At 50.8% G+C, this 21865-nt stretch overlaps 1 protein-coding gene across 2 annotated transcripts in view; it reads left to right on the top strand.

The window, feature by feature from the left end:
• CFAP54 (cilia and flagella associated protein 54) overlaps positions 1 to 21865 on the top strand; it is a 538848-nt gene that overhangs the window by 52366 nt on the left and 464617 nt on the right. For both annotated transcript variants that reach the window (XM_077472059.1, XM_077472058.1), the window contains exon 6: positions 10112 to 10255. In XM_077472059.1, the coding sequence (XP_077328185.1) occupies positions 10112 to 10255 (144 nt within the window). The remainder of the gene's footprint in view (positions 1 to 10111; positions 10256 to 21865) is intronic.

Below are 21865 nucleotides of genomic sequence, written 5' to 3'. Positions count from 1 at the left end.
ATGAGCACAGCACAGGGATGGAGGGGAGCCCCTCATAATGAGCACAGCACAGGGATGGTGGGAGACCCTCATAATGAGCACAGCACAGGGATGGAGGGGAGCCCCTCATAATGAACACAGCACAGGGATGGAGGGAGCCCCTCATAATGAGCACAGCACAGGGATGGTGGGAGACCCTCATAATGAGCACAGCACAGAGATGGAGGGGAGCCCTTCATAATGAGCACAGCACAGGGATGGTGGGAGCTCCTCATAATGAGCACAGCACAGGGATGGTGGGAGCCCCTCGTAATGAGCACAGCACAGGGATGGTGGGAGCTCCTCATAATGAGCACAGCACAGGGATGGTGGGAGTCCCTCATAATGAGCACAGCACAGGGATGGTGGGAGCCCCTCATAATGAGCACATTACAGGGATGGAGGGGAGCCCCTCGTAATGAGCACAGCACAGGGATGGAGGGGAGCCCCTCGTAATGAGCACAGCACAGGGATGGAGGGGAGCCCCTCGTAATGAGCACAGCACAGGGATGGAGGGGAGCCCCTCATAATGAGCACAGCACAGGGATGGAGGGGAGCCCCTCATAATGAGCACAGCAGAGGGATGGAGGGGAGCCCCTCATAATGGGCACAGCACAGGGATAGTGGGAGCCCCTCATAATGAGCACAGCACAGGGATGGTGGGAGACCCTCATATTGAGAACAGCACAGGGATAGAGGGGAGCCCCTCATAATGAGCACAGCACAGGGATGGTGGGAGTCCCTCATAATGAGCACATCACAGGGATGGTGGGAGCCCCTCATAATGAGCACATTACAGGGATGGAGGGGAGCCCCTCGTAATGAGCACATTACAGGGATGGAGGGGAGCCCCTCGTAATGAGCACAGCACAGGGATGGAGGGGAGACCCTCATAATGAGCACAGCACAGGGATGGTGGGAGACCCTCATAATGAACACAGCACAGGGATGGAGGGAGCCCCTCATAATGAGCACAGCACAGGGATGGAGGGGAGCCCCTCATAATGAGCACAGCACAGGGATGGTGGGAGACCCTCATAATGAGCACAGGGATGGAGGGGAGCCCTTCATAATGAACACAGCACAGGGATGGAGGGAGCCCCTCATAATGAGCACAGCACAGGGATGGTGGGAGCCCCTCATAATGAGCACAGCACAGGGATGGAGGGGAGCCCCTCATAATGAGCACAGCACAGGGATGGTGGGAGCTCCTCATAATGAGCACAGCACAGGGATGGTGGGAGTCCCTCATAATGAGCACAGCACAGGGATGGTGGGAGCCCCTCATAATGAGCACATTACAGGGATGGAGGGGAGACCCTCATAATGAGCATAGCACATGGATGGAGGGGAGCCCCTCATAATGAGCACAGCAGAGGGATGGAGGGGAGCCCCTCATAATGAGCACAGCACAGGGATAGTGGGAGACCCTCATAATGAGCACAGCACAGGGATAGTGGGAGTCCCTCATAATGAGCACAGCACAGGGATGGTGGGAGCCCCTCATAATGAGCACATTAGCGGGATGGAGGGGAGCCCCTCGTAATGAGCACAGCACAGGGATGGAGGGGAGCCCCTCGTAATGAGCACAGCACAGGGATGGAGGGTAGACCCTCATAATGAACACAGCACAGGGATGGTGGGAGACCCTCATAATGAGCACAGCACAGGGATGGTGGGAGCCCCTCATAATATGCACAGCACAGGGATAGTGGGAGACCCTCATAATGAGCACAGCACAGGGATGGAGGGGAAACCCTCATAATGAGCACAGCACAGGGTTGGTGGGAGCCCCTCATAATGAGCACAGCACAGGGATAGTGGGAGCCCCTCACAATGAGCACAGCACAGGGATGGTGGGAGACCCTCATAATGAGCACAGCACAGGGATAATGGGAGCCTCTCATAATGAGCACACCACAGGGATAATGGGAGCCCCTCATAATGGGCACAGCACAGGGATGGAGGGGAGCCCCTCATATTGGGCACAGCACAGGGATAGTGGGAGCCCCTCATAATGAGCACAGCACAGGGATGGAGGGGAGCCCCTCATAATGAGCACAGCACAGGGATGGAGGGGAGCCCCTCATAATGAGCACAGCACAGGGATGGAGGGGAGCCCCTCATAATGAGCACAGCACAGGGATGAGGGGAGCCCCTCATAATGAGCACAGCACAGGGATGGAGGGGAGACCCTCATAATGAGCACAGCACAGGGATGGAGGGGAGCCCCTCATAATGAGCACAGCACAGGGATTGTGGGAGACCCTCATAATGAGCACAGCACAGGGATGGTGGGAGTCCCTCATAAGGAGCACAGCACAGGGATGGTGGGAGCCCCTCATAATGAGCACATTAGCGGGATGGAGGGGAGCCCCTCGTAATGAGCACAGCACAGGGATGGAGGGGAGCCCCTCGTAATGAGCACAGCACAGGGATGGAGGGGAGACCCTCATAATGAGCACAGCACAGGGATGGTGGGAGACCCTCATAATGAGCACAGCACAGGGATGGTGGGAGCCCCTCATAATGAGCACAGCACAGGGATGGAGGGGAAACCCTCATAATGAGCACAGCACAGGGTTGGTGGGAGCCCCTCATAATGAGCACAGCACAGGGATAGTGGGAGCCCCTCACAATGAGCACAGCACAGGGATGGTGGGAGACCCTCATAATGAGCACAGCACAGGGATAATGAGAGCCTCTCATAATGAGCACACCACAGGGATGGTGGGAGCCCCTCATAATGGGCACAGCACAGGGATGGAGGGGAGCCCCTCATATTGGGCACAGCACAGGGATAGTGGGAGCCCCTCATAATGAGCACAGCACAGGGATGGAGGGGAGTCCCTCATAATGAGCACATCACAGGGATGGAGGGGAGTCCCTCATAATGAGCACAGCACATGGATGGAGGGAGCCCCTCATAATGAGCACAGCACATGGATGGAGGGGAGCCCCTCATAATGAGCACAGCACATGGATGGAGGGGAGCCCCTCATAATGAGCACAGCACAGGGATGGAGGGAGCCTCTCACAATGAGCACAGCACAGGGATGGAGGGAGCCCCTCACAATGAGCACAGCACAGGGATGGAGGGGAGCCCCTCATAATGAGCACAGCACAGGGATGGTGGGAGCCCCTCATAATGAGCACATTACAGGGATGGAGGGGAGCCCCTCGTAATGAGCATAGCACAGGGATGGAGGGGAGCCCCTCATAATGAGCACAGCAGAGGGATGGAGGGGAGCCCCTCATAATGGGCACAGCACAGGGATAGTGGGAGCCCCTCATAATGAGCACAGCACAGGGATGGTGGGAGACCCTCATAATGAGCACAGCACAGGGATAGAGGGGAGCCCCTCATAATGAGCACAGCACAGGGATGGTGGGAGACCCTCATAATGAGCACAGCACAGGGATGGAGGGGAGCCCCTCATAATGAACACAGCACAGGGATGGAGGGAGCCCCTCATAATGAGCACAGCACAGGGATGGTGGGAGACCCTCATAATGAGCACAGCACAGGGATGGAGGGGAGCCCCTCGTAATGAGCATAGCACAGGGATGGAGGGGAGCCCCTCGTAATGAGCATAGCACAGGGATGGAGGGGAGCCCCTCGTAATGAGCACAGCACAGGGATGGAGGGGAGACCCTCATAATGAGCACAGCACAGGGATGGAGGGGAGCCCCTCATAATGAGCACAGCACAGGGATGGAGGGAGCCCTTCATAATGAGCACAGCACAGGGATTGTGGGAGACCCTCATAATGAGCACAGCACAGGGATGGTGGGAGTCCCTCATAAGGAGCACAGCACAGGGATGGTGGGAGCCCCTCATAATGAGCACATTAGCGGGATGGAGGGGAGCCCCTCGTAATGAGCACAGCACAGGGATGGAGGGGAGCCCCTCGTAATGAGCACAGCACAGGGATGGAGGGGAGACCCTCATAATGAGCACAGCACAGGGATGGTGGGAGACCCTCATAATGAGCACAGCACAGGGATGGTGGGAGCCCCTCATAATAAGCACAGCACAGGGATAGTGGGAGACCCTCATCATGAGCACAGCACAGGGATGGAGGGGAAACCCTCATAATGAGCACAGCACAGGGTTGGTGGGAGCCCCTCATAATGAGCACAGCACAGGGATAGTGGGAGCCCCTCACAATGAGCACAGCACAGGGATGGTGAGAGACCCTCATAATGAGCACAGCACAGGGATAATGAGAGCCTCTCATAATGAGCACACCACAGGGATGGTGGGAGCCCCTCATAATGGGCACAGCACAGGGATGGAGGGGAGCCCCTCATATTGGGCACAGCACAGGGATGGAGGGAGCCCCTCATAATGAGCACAGCACAGGGATGGAGGGGAGTCCCTCATAATGAGCACATCACAGGGATGGAGGGGAGTCCCTCATAATGAGCACAGCACAGGGAAGGAGGGGAGTCCCTCATAATGAGCACATCACAGGGAAGGAGGGGAGTCCCTCATAATGAGCACATCACAGGGATGGAGGGGAGTCCCTCATAATGAGCACAGCACAGGGATGGAGGGAGCCCCTCATAATGAGCACAGCACAGGGATGGAGGGGAGACCCTCATAATGAGCACAGCACAGGGATGGTGGGAGATCCTCATAATAAGCACAGCACAGGGATGGTGGGAGTCCCTCATAATGAGCACATCACAGGGATGGTGGGAGCCCCTCATAATGAGCACATTACAGGGGTGGAGGGGAGCCCCTCATAATGAGCACAGCACAGGGATGGTGGGAGACCCTCATAATGAGCACAGGGATGGAGGGGAGCCATTCATAATGAACACAGCACAGGGATGGAGGGAGCCCCTCATAATGAGCACAGCACAGGGATGGTGGGAGCCCCTCATAATGAGCACAGCACAGGGATGGAGGGGAGCCCCTCATAATGAGCACAGCACAGGGATGGTGGGAGCTCCTCATAATGAGCACAGCACAGGGATGGTGGGAGTCCCTCATAATGAGCACAGCACAGGGATGGTGGGAGCCCCTCATAATGAGCACATTACAGGGATGGAGGGGAGCCCCTCATAATGAGCATAGCACATGGATGGAGGGGAGCCCCTCATAATGAGCACAGCAGAGGGATGGAGGGGAGCCCCTCATATTGGGCACAGCACAGGGATAGTGGGAGCCCCTCATAATGAGCACAGCACAGGGATGGGGGGAGACCCTCATAATGAGCACAGCACAGGGATAGAGGGGAGCCCCTCATAATGAGCACAGCACAGGGATAGAGGGGAGCCCCTCATAATGAGCACAGCACAGGGATGGAGGGGAGCCCCTCATAATGAGCACAGCACAGGGATAGTGGGAGACCCTCATAATGAGCACAGCACAGGGATAGTGGGAGTCCCTCATAATGAGCACAGCACAGGGATGGTGGGAGCCCCTCATAATGAGCACATTAGCGGGATGGAGGGGAGCCCCTCGTAATGAGCACAGCACAGGGATGGAGGGTAGACCCTCATAATGAACACAGCACAGGGATGGTGGGAGACCCTCATAATGAGCACAGCACAGGGATGGTGGGAGCCCCTCATAATAAGCACAGCACAGGGATAGTGGGAGACCCTCATAATGAGCACAGCACAGGGATGGAGGGGAAACCCTCATAATGAGCACAGCACAGGGTTGGTGGGAGCCCCTCATAATGAGCACAGCACAGGGATAGTGGGAGCCCCTCACAATGAGCACAGCACAGGGATGGTGGGAGACCCTCATAATGAGCACAGCACAGGGATAATGGGAGCCTCTCATAATGAGCACACCACAGGGATAATGGGAGCCCCTCATAATGGGCACAGCACAGGGATGGAGGGGAGCCCCTCATATTGGGCACAGCACAGGGATAGTGGGAGCCCCTCATAATGAGCACAGCACAGGGATGGAGGGGAGCCCCTCATAATGAGCACAGCACAGGGATGGAGGGGAGCCCCTCATAATAAGCACAGCACAGGGATGGAGGGGAGACCCTCATGATGAGCACAGCACAGGGATGAGGGGAGCCCCTCATAATGAGCACAGCACAGGGATGGAGGGGAGACCCTCATAATGAGCACAGCACAGGGATGGAGGGGAGCCCCTCATAATGAGCACAGCACAGGGATGGAGGGAGCCCTTCATAATGAGCACAGCACAGGGATTGTGGGAGACCCTCATAATGAGCACAGCACAGGGATGGTGGGAGTCCCTCATAATGAGCACATTAGCGGGATGGAGGGGAGCCCCTCGTAATGAGCACAGCACAGGGATGGAGGGGAGCCCCTCGTAATGAGCACAGCACAGGGATGGAGGGGAGACCCTCATAATGAGCACAGCACAGGGATGGTGGGAGACCCTCATAATGAGCACAGCACAGGGATGGTGGGAGCCCCTCATAATAAAGCACAGCACAGGGATAGTGGGAGACCCTCATAATGAGCACAGCACAGGGATGGAGGGGAAACCCTCATAATGAGCACAGCACAGGGTTGGTGGGAGCCCCTCATAATGAGCACAGCACAGGGATAGTGGGAGCCCCTCACAATGAGCACAGCACAGGGATGGTGGGAGACCCTCATAATGAGCACAGCACAGGGATAATGAGAGCCTCTCATAATGAGCACACCACAGGGATGGTGGGAGCCCCTCATAATGGGCACAGCACAGGGATGGAGGGGAGCCCCTCATATTGGGCACAGCACAGGGATAGTGGGAGCCCCTCATAATGAGCACAGCACAGGGATGGAGGGGAGTCCCTCATAATGAGCACATCACAGGGATGGAGGGGAGTCCCTCATAATGAGCACAGCACAGGGATGGAGGGGAGCTCCTCATAATGGAGCACAGCACAGGGATGGAGGGGAGCTCCTCATAATGGAGCACAGCACAGGGATGGAGGGAGCCCCTCACAATGAGCACAGCACAGGGATGGAGGGAGCCCCTCACAATGAGCACAGCACATGGATGGTGGGAGCCCCTCATAATGAGCAAAGCACAGGGATGGAGGGGAGCCCCTCATAATGAGCACAGCACATGGATGGTGGGAGCCCCTCATAATGAGCAAAGCACAGGGATGGAGGGGAGCCCCTCATAATGAGCACAGCACAGGGATGGAGGGAGCCCCTCACAATGAGCACAGCACAGGGATGGAGGGGAGCACCTCATAATGAGCACAGCACAGGGATGGAGGGGAGTCCCTCATAATGAGCACATCACAGGGATCGAGGGGAGTCCCTCACAATGAGCACAACACATGGATGGAGGGAGCCCCTCACAATGAGCACAGCACAGGGATGGAGGGGAGTCCCTCGTAATGAGCACAGCACAGGGATGGAGGGAGCCCCTCATAATGAGCACAGCACAGGGATGGAGGGAGCCCCTCATAATGAGCACAGCACAGGGATGGAGGGAGCCTCTCACAATGAGCACAGCACAGGGATGGAGGGAGACCCTCACAATGAGCACAGCACAGGGATGGAGGGGAGCCCCTCATAATGAGCACAGCACAGGGATAGTGGGAGTCCCTCATAATGAGCACAGCACAGGGATGGTGGGAGCCCCTCGTAATGAGCACAGCACAGGGATGGAGGGGAGCCCCTCGTAATGAGCACAGCACAGGGATGGAGGAGAGCTCCTCATAATGAGCACAGCACAGGGATGGAGGGGAGCTCCTCATAATGAGCACAGCACAGGGATGGAGGGAGCCGCTCATAATGAGCACAGCACAGGGATGGAGGGAGCCCCTCATATTGAGCACAGCACATGGATGGTGGGAGCCCCTCATAATGAGCACAGCACAGGGATGGAGGGGAGCCCCTCATAATGAGCACAGCACAGGGATGGAGGGGAGCCCCTCATAATGAGCACAGCACAGGGATGGAGGGGAGCCCCTCATAATGAGCACAGCACAGGGATGGAGGGGAGCCCCTCATAATGAGCACAGCACAGGGATGGAGGGGAGCCCCTCATAATGAGCACAGCACAGGGATGGAGGGGAGCCCCTCATAATGAGCACAGCACAGGGATGGAGGGGAGCCCCTCATAATGAGCACAGCACAGGGATGGAGGGGAGCCCCTCATAATGAGCACAGCACAGGGATGGAGGGAGCCCCTCACAATGAGCACAGCACATGGATGGTGGGACCCCCTTATAATGAGCAAAGCACAGGGATGGAGGGGAGCCCCTCATAATGAGCACAGCACAGGGATGGAGGGAGCCCCTCACAATGAGCACAGCTGTCACGATCTGGAGTCAGGCTCAGAGGCCAGTAGCTATAGCAGCAGAGCAGATATTCATACAGGTCACCCTGGCTGGTGACACAGGTTCACCTGAGGTGCAGGGTCTAAGCACTAACCGGTATTCACCAGTGCTCCCAAAGGTGGAGATGGGCTTGGCTGCGTGCTAGTGCCAGGTCGCGGTCCTCAGGATAGCCCCACCAGGAGGTGAGCAAGCCGGGGGTCTGGTAGCAGATATAGCAGGTAGGGATCAATCAGAAGCGTAGTTGAGAAACAAGCTAAAAGTCGGTAACAAATAGTTGCAGGTTGGGATTCAGCAGAAGCGTAGTCCAGGAACAAGCCAAATGTCGGTAACGAATTGTAGCGAGGATACGGTCGGCAGCAGGAGAGATAGGCGCAAGATATTGGCTGGTGAAGGCACAATATTCTGGCAAGCAGGAAGTGCAGAGACATGGCTTAAATCAGGAAGTTCATGGGAGGAGCAAAGGGTTCAAGGTTCAAGGCAAACAAGATTCAAGACAAGATCATTCAAGGAATTGTCCAAGGAGCTGTCCAGCGTTCCAGGTGGCTCAGCAAGCAGAGTCACTGCCAGACACACCAGAGGTCCCAGGTTCAAGCCCAGGTCCCAACAACAGCACAGGGATGGAGGGGAGCCCCTCACAATGAGCACAGCAAAGGGATGGAGGGGAGCCCCTCATAATGGGCACAGCACAGGGATGGAGGGGAGCCCCTCACAATGGGCACAGCACAGGGATGGAGGGGAGACCCTCACAATGAGCACAGCGAAGGGATATTCAGAGCCCCTATTAATGATAAATTCATCATAACAAACATTTGTAATTGTTGCAAAAAGTTAACAAACATTCGTATTTCGTACAAATCAAAATTACAGTTCGGACACGAAATACGAATTAACGGCTAATATGAAACGCAACGAAACAAAACAAATTTATTGACGGCGCACAAGTCTAGTTCTCATGAAGTTAATTTTTTGGTGCTAAAAATTGCAAGGAAAAAACATTTAAAAGGAGGAAGGTGGGTAGTCACACAGCTCTAAATTGTTTACATTTGTCATGTCTGCAGGCACAGGGATCACATATCATTTTTTTAATTTTTCACTAAATGTATTGTTTTTTTATTTTTTCAAATAATGTTACATAATGACACATAAGGAGGGTTAATTACAGCAAACATATGGCAATGGTTTATGTAAATTGCATATGATGGTTAACATACATTGATACAAATACAAGCATCTTATCATAGAAACATAGAGAGAAAGAGAGACGTAATTATTTTTGATCAAATTTCACATAGATTGTGTTATATGAAATTCATAGGACATGAAGTCATACACCTAACTTTGGGTTTAAGAGCAATCAGAAGGTGATGTTTCCCATGCATACCATGTACTATAAATCAGTTCTTGAACAGTCACGAATATGGATGAGGATCGTGAACTATATGGATATTTTTATGCCATAAAACTAATTCAGGTCATCAGTTTCTGTCTGCCAAGGCTTTCATGAGAGATGCAATCTTGTGCTTGAATTCTAAAACCTCATCTAATGGGGACCTCTAGTGGACAAGGTAGGGAATGTGCGACATGAAGAACCTCAGGTAGTAGTGTTTGTTTTCTTGATCTTTGCAAACACTTTTATCAGAGCCTATATAAAATAATAAATCTAACTGTTAGGCTGTAATGCATTTATAGCATCATTTACTAGATAGTGACACTAAATAAATTTGTTATTGTCATTCTAGGCCAATAAATGTCAAATCTTTGTTAGCAGAGTAAACATTGTACCTTGTCTTTCTCTTTATTTAAAGGCTCTAGAGTTCCTCTTATGGGCAAGTGTGTGTATGGAATCATCGGTTCCCCTGCTATCACTTCACTATCTGAAATGGAGGGCGACACTCTACACTGCTGTGTGCCAGTGCTACTTTGACTGCGGAGAAGGAGTTCATGGAGAGGTAAAGTGCAATTTCCATATGCTAGAGGCACTGCAATGACTTTCCTGCTAGCAATGGCTAAAACTGGTACTTTCTCATTTAGGCTTACCTGTTTCAGTTTCCTTTTGATACAAAATAATACTAACCTTTGTAAAATCAAAGGATTTTTTTTTTTTTTTTTTTTTATTAGTGATGCATTGGGGGTTATTTACGAAAAGGCAAATCCACTTTGCACTACAAGTGCAAACTACAAGTGCAAAGTGCACTTGAAATTGCACTGAAATTGCACTTGGAAGAGCAGTCGCTGTAAATCTGAGGGGTAGATCTGAAATAAGGAGAAGCTCTGCTGATTTTATTATCCAATCATGTGCAAGCTAAAATGCTGTTTTTATTTTCCTTGCATTTCCCCCTCAGATCTACAGTGCAATTTCAAGTGCACTTTGCACTTGTAGTTTAAACTTGTAGTGCAAAGTGGATTTGCCTTTCGTAAATAACCCCCACTGTTTTGTATGCCAAGGCTGGAAGAAAAATAAAAGCTCTTCCTTGCTCATAGCAACCAGTGGAATTGCAGCTTTCAGTGCAGGTTAGCAAACTAAGGAACAATCTTTTTTGGATGTAATTTGCAAAGTTAATAGCCAGGTCTATGACCTTACACCCCCCTACTGTAGTTAAGCAATACAACCTTGTCACCCACATGCTCCCAGCACAATTTCCCTGTATTTTTGAGGTTATGACTTTGCTCACTCTGGCCTCCAGTGTTAGATTGGTAGTTCTGTGGAATGTAGTAGAGCCTAATTCATTCAGACTGTTGGCCCTTCTTCTACCATTCCTAGGGCTGGCTCACACCACATGCAGTCCAGTGCCTTATTTTTTTGCCTCAGAAAACACATGGATGGTAAGTTACATGGATTTCAATGGAAAAGTTTACACCAGGGGTCTTCAAACTACGGCCCTCCAGTTGTTCAGGAACTACAATTCCCATCATGCCTAGTCATGTCTGTGAATGTCAGAGTTTTACAATGCCTCATGGGATGTGTAGTTCCGCAACAGCTGGAGGGCCGTAGTTTGAGGATCCCTGGTTTACACCATTACAGTGTGTTCCAGTCAGTGGGGTATTTTTGTTTTGTGCTGCCCTGGGCAAGACTAAAATCTGATGCCACCTCCCCATGTAGTGGTATGTAGAGGTGTCACCCCCCCCCAATGTAGTGGTACGGACAGGTGTGACCCCTCCATGTAGTGATATGGACAGGTTTGCCCCCCCCCCAAATGTAGTGATATGGACAGGTGTGACCCTCCCCACCCATTTCCTATGTAGAGGTGGGGTCAGATGTGATGTTGACTGTCCTGTGTCTCACCTCCCCCTCGCCGGTATGATGCTAACTCTGTCTGGTTTCTTCCAGAACCTCCTCCGCTGCTCTGCCCTGGTGATTCTCGGCAGCCTCAGTGGTCAGCGCTCCACCATGGACTTGGTGCGAGAGGTGTTGGGCTCCTGGGGCCTCCCGATGTGGTGAAGTCTGGAAAGGAGAGGGAGATGAGCCATCTGTGGACATTCCGGGATTGGTCGGGCTCAGTGTCCCCCCATCGGCTGGCTCAGGCAGCTTCTTCTACCTGGGCACCGGGGACTGGTGGAGGAGCCTGCCATACATTTCCTGGATTCTGGAATTGTCTGTCTGGATATCTCTGGAGAGCAGAAAATCCACCTTCACCACCCACCAATACAGGGGGTTCATAGTGTAGCATCCTCTAGTTAGTGAGTGCTAGAAGTGAGGATTTTTGACAGGCTAGGAAAATTTGGACAGGCCTAGCTGGTGGCTAGGCCTGTTTGTTTTCATTCTGGGCTGGGAGTGGCTCAGGGAGAGAGCTGGGTGACTGACAGGTGGCATCACCATCACCTCCCCCTTTCTTCTAGAAGGTGCTGGAAGGAGAGAGGAGGAGAGGTGGAGCTGCCTGAGGGATCTCTAGAAGCCTTGACCAATCCCCAACTTGGATTGGCAGGGACCAGGCCTCCTTAAATACCTGTGGTCAGCCCAGCTGGGGATGAGTTGTCGGGTGGAAGAGCTGAAGTGAGAGGGTGTGGAGGCTGTTGGGCCCACGGGAAGCTCCCCTGTCTGGGGGTGACCCTGGGCTGGGGCTTGGGTGCATCCGGGAGGAGTGAAGAGATCCTGGAATCAGAGGCACATGAGAGAGCAGAAAAGAGGACAATGGGAGAGAACACACCAAGAGTCTCCAGGAGGACTACAGGTCACAGCCAGGAGGGCTGATGAGTGAGCACAGTCGAAAAGGATTGGGAAGGCATGCCTGAGAAAACGGGGACATTGCAGTTTGAGAGATGTGGAGAGAGGACTGTGGAGAAAGTGGAAAGGGGTCTTTACAGTTGGGCTGGCTTGCAGGGCCTGAAGAGAGCTATCTGGGAGTGGTAGCTGAGCAGAGGACAGCTAGCATCTGGACTATTCTACACCACAGGGCCCGAAGGTCCCTGCCCACAAAAGGCAGTTCAAGTGAGGCCTGGCAGAAGTAGCGTCAGGCCTACCCATGTGGTGCTAGCTGGTCCAGAGGAGTGATAGTCTGCAACAAGGGAAGCGGTGGCGGTGTGTGTCCATAAGGGCACCCGGGCACCGCCCCCTCTCTCCTGTCACCCCCTCTATCACCAATAGGTAGATTCATGCATTGCAGTACATCACTACGTTTGTGTTTGTTGGCCGACAATTCCTTGCCGTTTGTATGCAAGACAAGTTCCTGGCCAATGCCCTTTTGTCTGCAGAAAATCCGATTGTGTGTACGAGGCTTAACTCTTTGAGAAACCTGTTTGCTCGGGGAGGGGCCCCTCCCACCTGGAACTCCAAGAAGAATTTTTCTTTGAAAAAGAAAACACACACAATGCATATATTATGTATTTTTTTCCTTTTCCTTTGAAGTTCCACAGGAGCCTGAGGTCCCTGCCCGCAAAAGGCAGTTCAGTGAGGCTTGGCAGAAGTAGCGTCAGGCCTACCCATGTAGTGCTAGCTGGTACAGAGGAGTGATAGTCTGCAGCAAGGGAAGCAGTGGTGGTGCGTCCAAAAGGGCGGCCCTCTCTCCTGCCACCCCTCTATTACCAATAGATAGATTCATGCATTGCAGTACATCACTACGTTCATTTTTATTGGCCAATTATTCCTTGCCATTTGTATGCAAGGCAAGTTCCTGGCAAATGGTCTTTGGACAAAAGTCTGACATTTTGTCGGTGGAAAATCCGATCGTGTGTACAAGGCTTAACTCTTTGAGGAACCTGTTTGCTCGTGGAGAGGCCTCTCCCACTTTGAACTCCAAGAAGAAAGTGGAAAGGGATCTTGGCAACTGGGCTGGCTGGCAGGGCCTGAAGAGAGCTATCTGGGAGTGGTAGCTGAGCAGAGGACAGCTAGCATCTGGACTATTCTACACCACAGGGGCCTCGGGTCCCTGGCAGAAATAGCATCAGGCCTACCCATGTGGTGCTAGCTGATCTGCAGGAGTCATAGTCTGCAGCCAGGGAAGTGCTGGTGAAGGAACCTCCTCCAGCAAGTGAAGTGCTGGAAGAGGAACAGTGTGCAGCAAGCAAAGTGCTAGAGAGAAGATTGAGGTGTATGTACAGCGAGTGTACATAGTAGTCCCAATTGATGGATATACAATTCACAATTGATTGTTCTGCAACTTACAATTGATTGATCTACAATTCACAAGTGTTTGTTCTGAAATCCTGGGCATCCCATAATTCCCTAATATCCCCTATTCCCTCTATGCCTTCAGCCCCCCTCACACCTCTACGCACTCAGCCCCCCACACACCGTAGACTGTCAGGATCACTTTTGTGCTCCTGCTCCTCATTCCAGCATCTGGGTGTTGGCTGTTGCATTCTCCCTGTCTGTGTTCACCTGCAAGGTGATTGATATGGTCAGTAATCTGTTATGGGTAAGGATGAGCTCAGGCGCGTTCGCAAACAGCGTGTGCAGAGCCCGCCAGGAAGTCGGCAACGCACATCGCTAATCACAAGCAGTGAGACATTATCCGCGCGGCTACAGAGATTGGGAAATGTCTCACTGCCTCTGATTAGCAATGTGAAGTGCCGACTTCCTGGCGGGCTCTGCACGTGCTGTTTGTGAACATGCCTGACCTCATCTGGCTCCAGATCCTGCTTGCTGTTTTACTACGCTCATCTCCAGCTCCCTGATGTTTGGCTTGTCTGACTATCCGTTCCGGTTCCTGAACTCTGGCTATGTTTTGACTATGTTTGTTTTATTTACTTTTATTATTAAACAAGTGAGTGTGATTTAACTGTACTTCTGTTTCAGTCTGATTTCATGGTTTCTGACAGTAGGCAAAGGCCATGAATTTAGAAGATGCAGTCAATCCACTTGTTGGTAATATTTTTTGCAGATTAGATGAGCATGATCACCACATGGATCAGTTTGCCATCAGTTAGTGAGTCGCATGGCTCACCTGGAAACTACCTGAGTTGCAGGCTGTCCCTGCTGCTGCCCCAGTCTCTGTGCAGGCACCCAACTTGAGTATTACCTCTATAAGAGGTATGTCTGGTTTCACTCCGCTTCCCAGGTGATTTGGGGGCGATCCAGTACAATGCAGAGGGTTTCTCAACCAGGTTGAGATATACTTTGAGATGCTGCCCCAGGGGCTGACAGAAGCAAAGTAGGTTTCATGATATCTTTGCTTTCCGAGAAAGCCTTGGCCTGGGCAAACCCTCAATGGGAGACGCACAAACCTGTTGTCTTGAGTTACCCAGAATTTGTGGCCTCCTTTAAAAGGGTATTTGACGTTCCCGCACACTCTGCTTCTGCTGCCAAGTGCCTCATGTCCATCAAAACAGAGTATGAGAACTGTTGCAGACTACGCCATTGAATTCTGTACTCTGGCAGCAGAGGCTGCTTGGAACAGTGAGGCCCTCATGGCTTTTTCTCATGGTCTCTCAGATTCCATCAAGGATGAGATAGCAGCCCGAGATATACCCACTGAGCTGGAGAAGTTGATGACGTTTGACATCCTCATTAGTCCATACTCAAAGACTCTTTTAAGGAGCGCTTGCAGAAGCCTCCTGTACGTTTGCTTCCAAGCTTTACAGTCCCACCCGTGCCTCCCTCACCTCCCATGCCTCCTGGTCCCGAGTCGGTCAATGAAGATGAACCCATGCACTTTGGTTTCACGCGTCTCTCTGAGGATGAGAGAACCTTTAGGAGGAGGGAGAGATTGTGCCCTTATTGTGGCCAGGCAGGTCACTCTTTGAAGTCTTGTCATACCTGTCCAGGGCATGCCGAACCTTGAGGCCCTGTCATGGACAGACCTTAGGTGGCATTGTTTTGTCCCCAGTTATCCAGAAGGATAAGCCCCTGGTTTCAGTCACCCTTTCTTGGGCTGAGTCATCCGAGATACAGGCTCTAATCGACCCTGGGGCGAGTTCATTGATGCTGCCTTTGTATCAAAGCACTCGATTCCGCTGCAGCTGCGTGACACTCCACTTGCCATTGAGGCTCTTGATGGGAGACCTCTACAGCCTGCCCATGTGACTCATGAGACGGTTCCATTGTCTATGGCCGTAGGGACTCTTCACCTTGAGATAATACAATTATAAGTTATTGCCTCAACTAAGTTTCCACTGGTTATTGGTTATCCTTGGTTACAGAGGCACAACCCCTCTTTTGATTGGTTCCGTGCTGAGGTTCTCTCCTGGTCGCCACAATGCAGCAAGACATGCTTCCAGAAGGTAGCCAAGGTCCTGTGCACCTCTTCACTCTCCTCCCTGCCGGAGGAGTACCGCCATTTTAGCAATGTCTTTGACAAAGGTCAAGCCGGTAGTTTTCCTCCACACTTGCCATATGATTGCGCAATTGACCTTCAACCTGGTGCCATACCCCCTCTTGGCTGAGTTTACCCTTTGTCGGTCTTGGAGGATAAGGCCATGGAGGATAAGGCCATGGAGGAGTATGTTGCAGATGCACTTTCTCAAGGTTTCAGCCGCAAATCCTCCTCCCTTGCTGGTGCTGGTTTCTTCTTAGTGAAGAAGAGTGGTTAACTGAGACCTTGTATTTATTATAGGGGTCGCAATCATTTCACAATTAAGAATGCCTGTCTGATTCCGTTGATTATGGAGTTATTTGACCGCCTCAAGGGAGCAATGGTTTTCACAAAGCTTGATTTGAGAGGGGCATACAATCTTGTGAGGATTAAAGAGGGCGACAAGTGGAAAACTGTGTTTAATACCAGAACAGGCCATTATCAATACCTCGTAATGCCTTTTGGCCTTTGTAATGCCCCGGCAGTTTTCCAGGAAATCATTAACAATGTCCTCCGAGATTTGTGGCAGTTATGTGTGGTGGTTTATCTCGACGATATCCTCATATTTTCCAAGTCCCTGGAGAGCCATTACACAGATGTCTGTTGTGTGCTTCAGAAACTAAGAGAGAACAATCTCTATTGAAAATTGTAGAAGGTCGGGTTCCATACTACTTACTACTACTGGGTTCCATCGAGAACAGGTTAAATTCCTGGGTTATGTCATTTCCACTGCTGTTTTTTTGATGGACCCAGAGAAGCTTTCAGTAGTCCTACAGTGGCCCCGACCCATGGGTTTATATCCTCTGCAGCGTTTCCTGGGCTTTGCCAACTATTATCAGAAGTTTATTCGTAACTTCTCATCTCTGGTCAAGCCCCTGACTGATATGACCGAAAAGGACGGTAATTCACAGAGTTGGCCTCTGGAGTCCGTAAAGGCCTTTGAGAGTCTCAAGGCTGCCTTTGTTTCTGCTCCAGTGTTGGCACATCCTGATTCTACCTTTTATCCTTGAGTTTGATGCTTCTGAGACTTGAGTTGGCGCCCTTCTGTCTCAACGTCCTACCTCAGAGCGCTTTGCATCCTTGTTGCTACTTTTCCAAGAAATTGTCACCTGCGGAGTGCAATTACGAGATTGGTGACAGGGAGCTGTTGCCGATCATTTTAGCCCTGAGAGAATGGAGACATCTCCTCGAAGGTACCACTGTGCCGGTTCTCATTCTTACTGACCTAAAAATCTTGCATTCTTGCCTTAGGCTAAACACCTCTCTCCCAGAAGGGCACGATGGGCTCTTTTCTTGTCAAGTTTCATTTACATTGTGTCATTCTTACCAGGTACTAAGAATGTAAGGGCTGATGCCTTGTCACGACAATTTCCCTCTACTTCCAAGTTGAAGTCGGTTCTGGTGCCTGTGATTCCTCCTGATCGTATTCTGGCTACGGTTCGCACCAGTCTCATTTCTCCTTTGGGTGACAAAATCCTTGCTGCTCAGGTCCATGCTCCTCCTGAGAAACCTTGTGACCGCTGCTTTGTCCCAGAGAGCCTCCGTTCTGCCATGCTCCAGACTTACCATTCTCCCAAGGCTGCTGGCCACCCTGGGAAGAATCAATTATTTTGGGCCATTTCCCAACAATTCTGGTGCTCTAGTCTATGTGATGATGTAACTGCCTTGGTATAGCTGCCTGTTCTGTGTGTGCTCATAGTAAGACTCCATGACACCTTCCAATGGACCTTCTACAACCCATACCCAATGGAGAGAGGCCCTGGAACCACCTGTCTATGGATTTCATTGTGGAGTTACCCAACTCCCAAGACAACACAGTTATCCTTATGGTGGTTGACCGGTTCTCAAAGATTTGTCATTGTATTCCACTTAAGTTGCCCACTTCTAAGGAACTGGCTTCCATTTTTGCTCGGGAGATCTTTTGCTTACATGGACTACCCAAGGTGATGGTCTCGGATGAGGGTAGTCAGTTTGTGTCCCTGTTCTGGCAAGCCTTTTGTGCACAGTTGGGAATTCAGCTTGCTATCTCCTCTGCGTATCACCCGCAGTCTAATGGGACCACAGAACGAGCCAATGAGTCCTTGGAGCAATTCCTACGTTGCTATATTTCTGCCCATCATAACAACTGGTCAGACCTATTACCATGGGCAGAGTTTGCTCACAACAGTGCCTTTAATTCTGCTTCCCGATTGTCCCCGTTTATGAGGAATTATGGTTTCCAACCTTCTATGTTGCCTGACTCATTTGTTCCGCAGAATATTCCTGCATTAGATGAGCATCTCTGTGGTCTTCGTTCCACTTGTCCAGGAGGCTTTGCGACATGCTAATGATGGTTACAGACTCCATGCTGACCGGAGACACATGCCTGTGCCTTCTTACCAGGTTGGGGACAGGATCTGGCTGTCATCTCGCAACCTCCAACTTCATGTTCCTTCACTGAAGTTCGCACCTCGGTTTATTGGACCTTTCCGTATTCTTTGCAGGATTAACCCAGTGGCTTACGCATTAGACCTTCCTTCTAATATGCGTATTTCAAATGTATTTCATGTCTCCTTATTAAAACCTTGGTCTGCAACCGCTTTACCACCTCAGTGCCACGTCCTCACCCTGTACAGGTTGAGAACCATGAGGAGTATGAAGTACAATCCATTGTTGACTCCCATAGGTTCTGTGGGTGCATACAGTACCTGGTGCATTGGAAAGGGTATGGTCCGGAGGAACGCCCTTGGGTCTCATTCTCGGACGTACATGCCCCTGTCCTCCTCCGTGATTTCCATAGATGTTTTCCCCTCAATGCCGGCGCTGCCAAACAGAGGGGGGTGCGAGTGGGGCTTCAATCCCCTGCATCGCTGGACCCTGGGACAGGTAGGTGTCCGATTATTAAAAGTCAGCAGCTGCAGTATTTGTAGCTGCTGACTTTTAATTTTTTTAAATGGGAACCCCTCTTTAAGCCATCCAGTCCAGAGAAGCACTGCTTTCACCTTAGTCAACATCACAAAGACGCTCTCCTGCATTCTTGTAAAAAGACTTGCTTGGCTGACATCCCTTCTGACTCCAGATCCCGCTTGCTGTATTACTACGCTCATCTCCGGCTCCCTGACGTTTGGCTTGTCTGACTATCCGTTCCATTTCCTGCACTCTGGCTATGTTTTGACTACGTTTGTTCTATTTACTTTTATTATTAAACAAGTGTGATTTAACTGTACTTCTGTCTCGGTCTGATTTCATGATTTCTGACAATTGTTCCTGTTCAAGCCTCCCGTTTGTCTGACCTGCTTTGCTAGTCTGGATTTCCCTGTGTATTACCTGTATCGGATATTGGACTATTCCCTGAACTCTGCATGCCTTTTACCTGGACTGTCATTGTTATCCATCTGCTAACTGCAAGTAGCAAGTGTTTGCTCTGTTCGCATCTGCCCTGGCGTAGTGACCAGGCACTATAGCATTGTGTATAAGTCCTGGGGGCAAACAAGTACTGATAGACCTGCTTGCCTTAAGGGAAAGGGGGCTGCTTTAGGTGAAGCACACAGTAGCTAGTATAGTGTCTGACCACCTGCGTTGGGTTAGATGTGACATTATTACAAGCCTTTAACAAAAAAATTTCTGTCAAGATGGACTCTACACAGGCTTGCTTATTTGCTGAGAACATTTTTGCAAACTAACACGCCAAGTCCAGGAACTGACTGTGCGTGCAAATGCACCTCCAGCAGTAACGCTGGAGCCAGAGCCCAAAGTTGCCTGACAATTTTTCTGGTGACCCCCATATGTTTTCCAACTTTAAAAATATTTGTATGCTATACTTTAAGCTTAAACCTCTTCCTGTTCATAAACACAGCGGGTCAGCCTGATTATTACATGGTTACGGGGGGATCCCCAGTCTTGGACATTTAGTCTCCCCAAAGATGACCCAGTCAGAGGGTCGGTTGAAGCCTTTTTCAAAGCCTTAGGCTTACTATGTGATAATCCTGACCGTGTCCATTCAGCTGAAGCTAACATTAGGTCATTACGTCAGGTAAATGCACCGCTGAACAATACTGTTCTGATTTCCACACTGGGCACCTGACTCTGACTGTAAGAATCCAGTTCAGGTTAGGCTTATCAGACTCGATCAAAGAATCCTTAGTACACTACCCTAAACCAAAGTCATTGAATGAAGCCATGCAAGTAGCCATCCATATATAGACAGGGAAAGGCGTACAGAGAGGTTTGTTTCTTCTCCTCCCAGTATGTCACCTATTTGTCCCCATTTGTCCTCTGGGGAAAAGGCTAGAAGGAGATCTCAGGGACTCTACTTATATTGTGGCAACCACAGCCACTTTGTCGCTGGCTGTACTAATAAGCCGAAAAACACCAAGAGTCTAATGCGGGTGGGGTCCGCTTCTATAGATCATTCTGTGTCTGTTTTCCTCAGAGATAAATTATTTGTTCCTGCACAACTTAGCTCTGCCAAGTTTTCTCATCACCTCTCAGCTTTCATAGATTCTGGTGCTGCTAGCAATTTCATTTATAGGGACCTAGCACACTGTATACAGATTCCGGTCACTAAGGTGCACAGACCCTTCTCAGTCCTACCCATTGATAACTCTCCCTTGTCCATGGGCCTGGTGACCTTGTGCACTGTACCTATAACCTGGACCATTGGAGAATTTCATAGGGAGACATCAGCTTTTACTTGATCTCATCTCCTGCTTATCCCCTTTTCTTAGGATATCCCTGGCTTAAACTTCACAACCCGCACATAGACCGGCTGCAGAGGAGATTGGGTCCTGGTCCCAGACCTGCATCCAGAATTGCGTTAAAAATGCTGACCACTTGCCTATTTATTACTCTTGTGTGGCCAGTACCAGTCACATGCCTTTATTACAGTCCTATTCAGATCCTGAACATAATGTTTCCAAATGAGACTACAGTTTACATAACCATGTGCCTTTATATCAGGGATATGCAATTAGCGGACCTCCAGCTGTTGCAGAACTTCAAGTCCCATGAGGCATAGCAAGACTCTGACAGCCACAAGCATGACACCCAGAGGCAGAGGCATGATGGGACTTGTAGTTTTGCAACAGCTGGAGGTCTGCTAATTGCATATCCCTGCTTTATATGACTCTGTTATAACAAAAGACGCTGACAAGTCTATTGAATTCTCTACAGGTCACCTCTCCAGCCAATTGTTGTTGTTCATTGAGCTCCTGCTCCTCATTCCAGCATCTGGGTGTTGGCTGTTGCATTCTCCCTGTCTGTGGTCACCTGCAAGGTGATTGATATGGTCAGTCACCTGTTATGGGCAAACCAAACACTCTATCCCTTGCTTGTGATAGAGACAGTATACCTGCATTGTTCCTGTTCAAGTCTCCCATTTGTCTGCCCTGCTTTGCTAGTCTGGATTTCCCTGTTTCGGATATTGGACTATTCCTTGAAATCTGCCTGCCTTTTTCCTGGATTGTTATTGGATTGGATATTGGACTATTCCCTGAACTCAGTCTGCCTTTTACCTAGACAGTAATAGAACCACTTTATCCATCTGCTAACTGCAAGTAATCTGTGTGTTTGCTCTGTTTGCATCTGCCCTGGCATGGTGACCAGGCACTATAGCATTGTGTAAGTCCTGGGGGCAACCAAGTACAGGTAGACCTGCTTGCCTTAAGGGAAAGGGGACTGCTATAGGTGAAGCCCACAGTAGCTAGCTATAGTTTCTGACCACCTGCGTTGGGGTAGACATGACATAGATACTCAGCTGCCCCCCACACCTATACACACTCAGCTGCCCCCCACACATCTGTACATACTCAGCTGCCCCCCCCCACACACCTGTACACACTCAGCTGCCCCCTC

The sequence above is a fragment of the Lithobates pipiens genome, unplaced genomic scaffold, assembly GCF_037356315.1.
Source record: "Lithobates pipiens isolate NorthernLeopardFrog02 unplaced genomic scaffold, aLitPip1_a1.2 Scaffold_8, whole genome shotgun sequence".
NCBI classification, from domain to species: Eukaryota; Metazoa; Chordata; class Amphibia; order Anura; family Ranidae; genus Lithobates; species Lithobates pipiens.
This window is presented reverse-complemented; position numbering and strand designations above follow the sequence as displayed.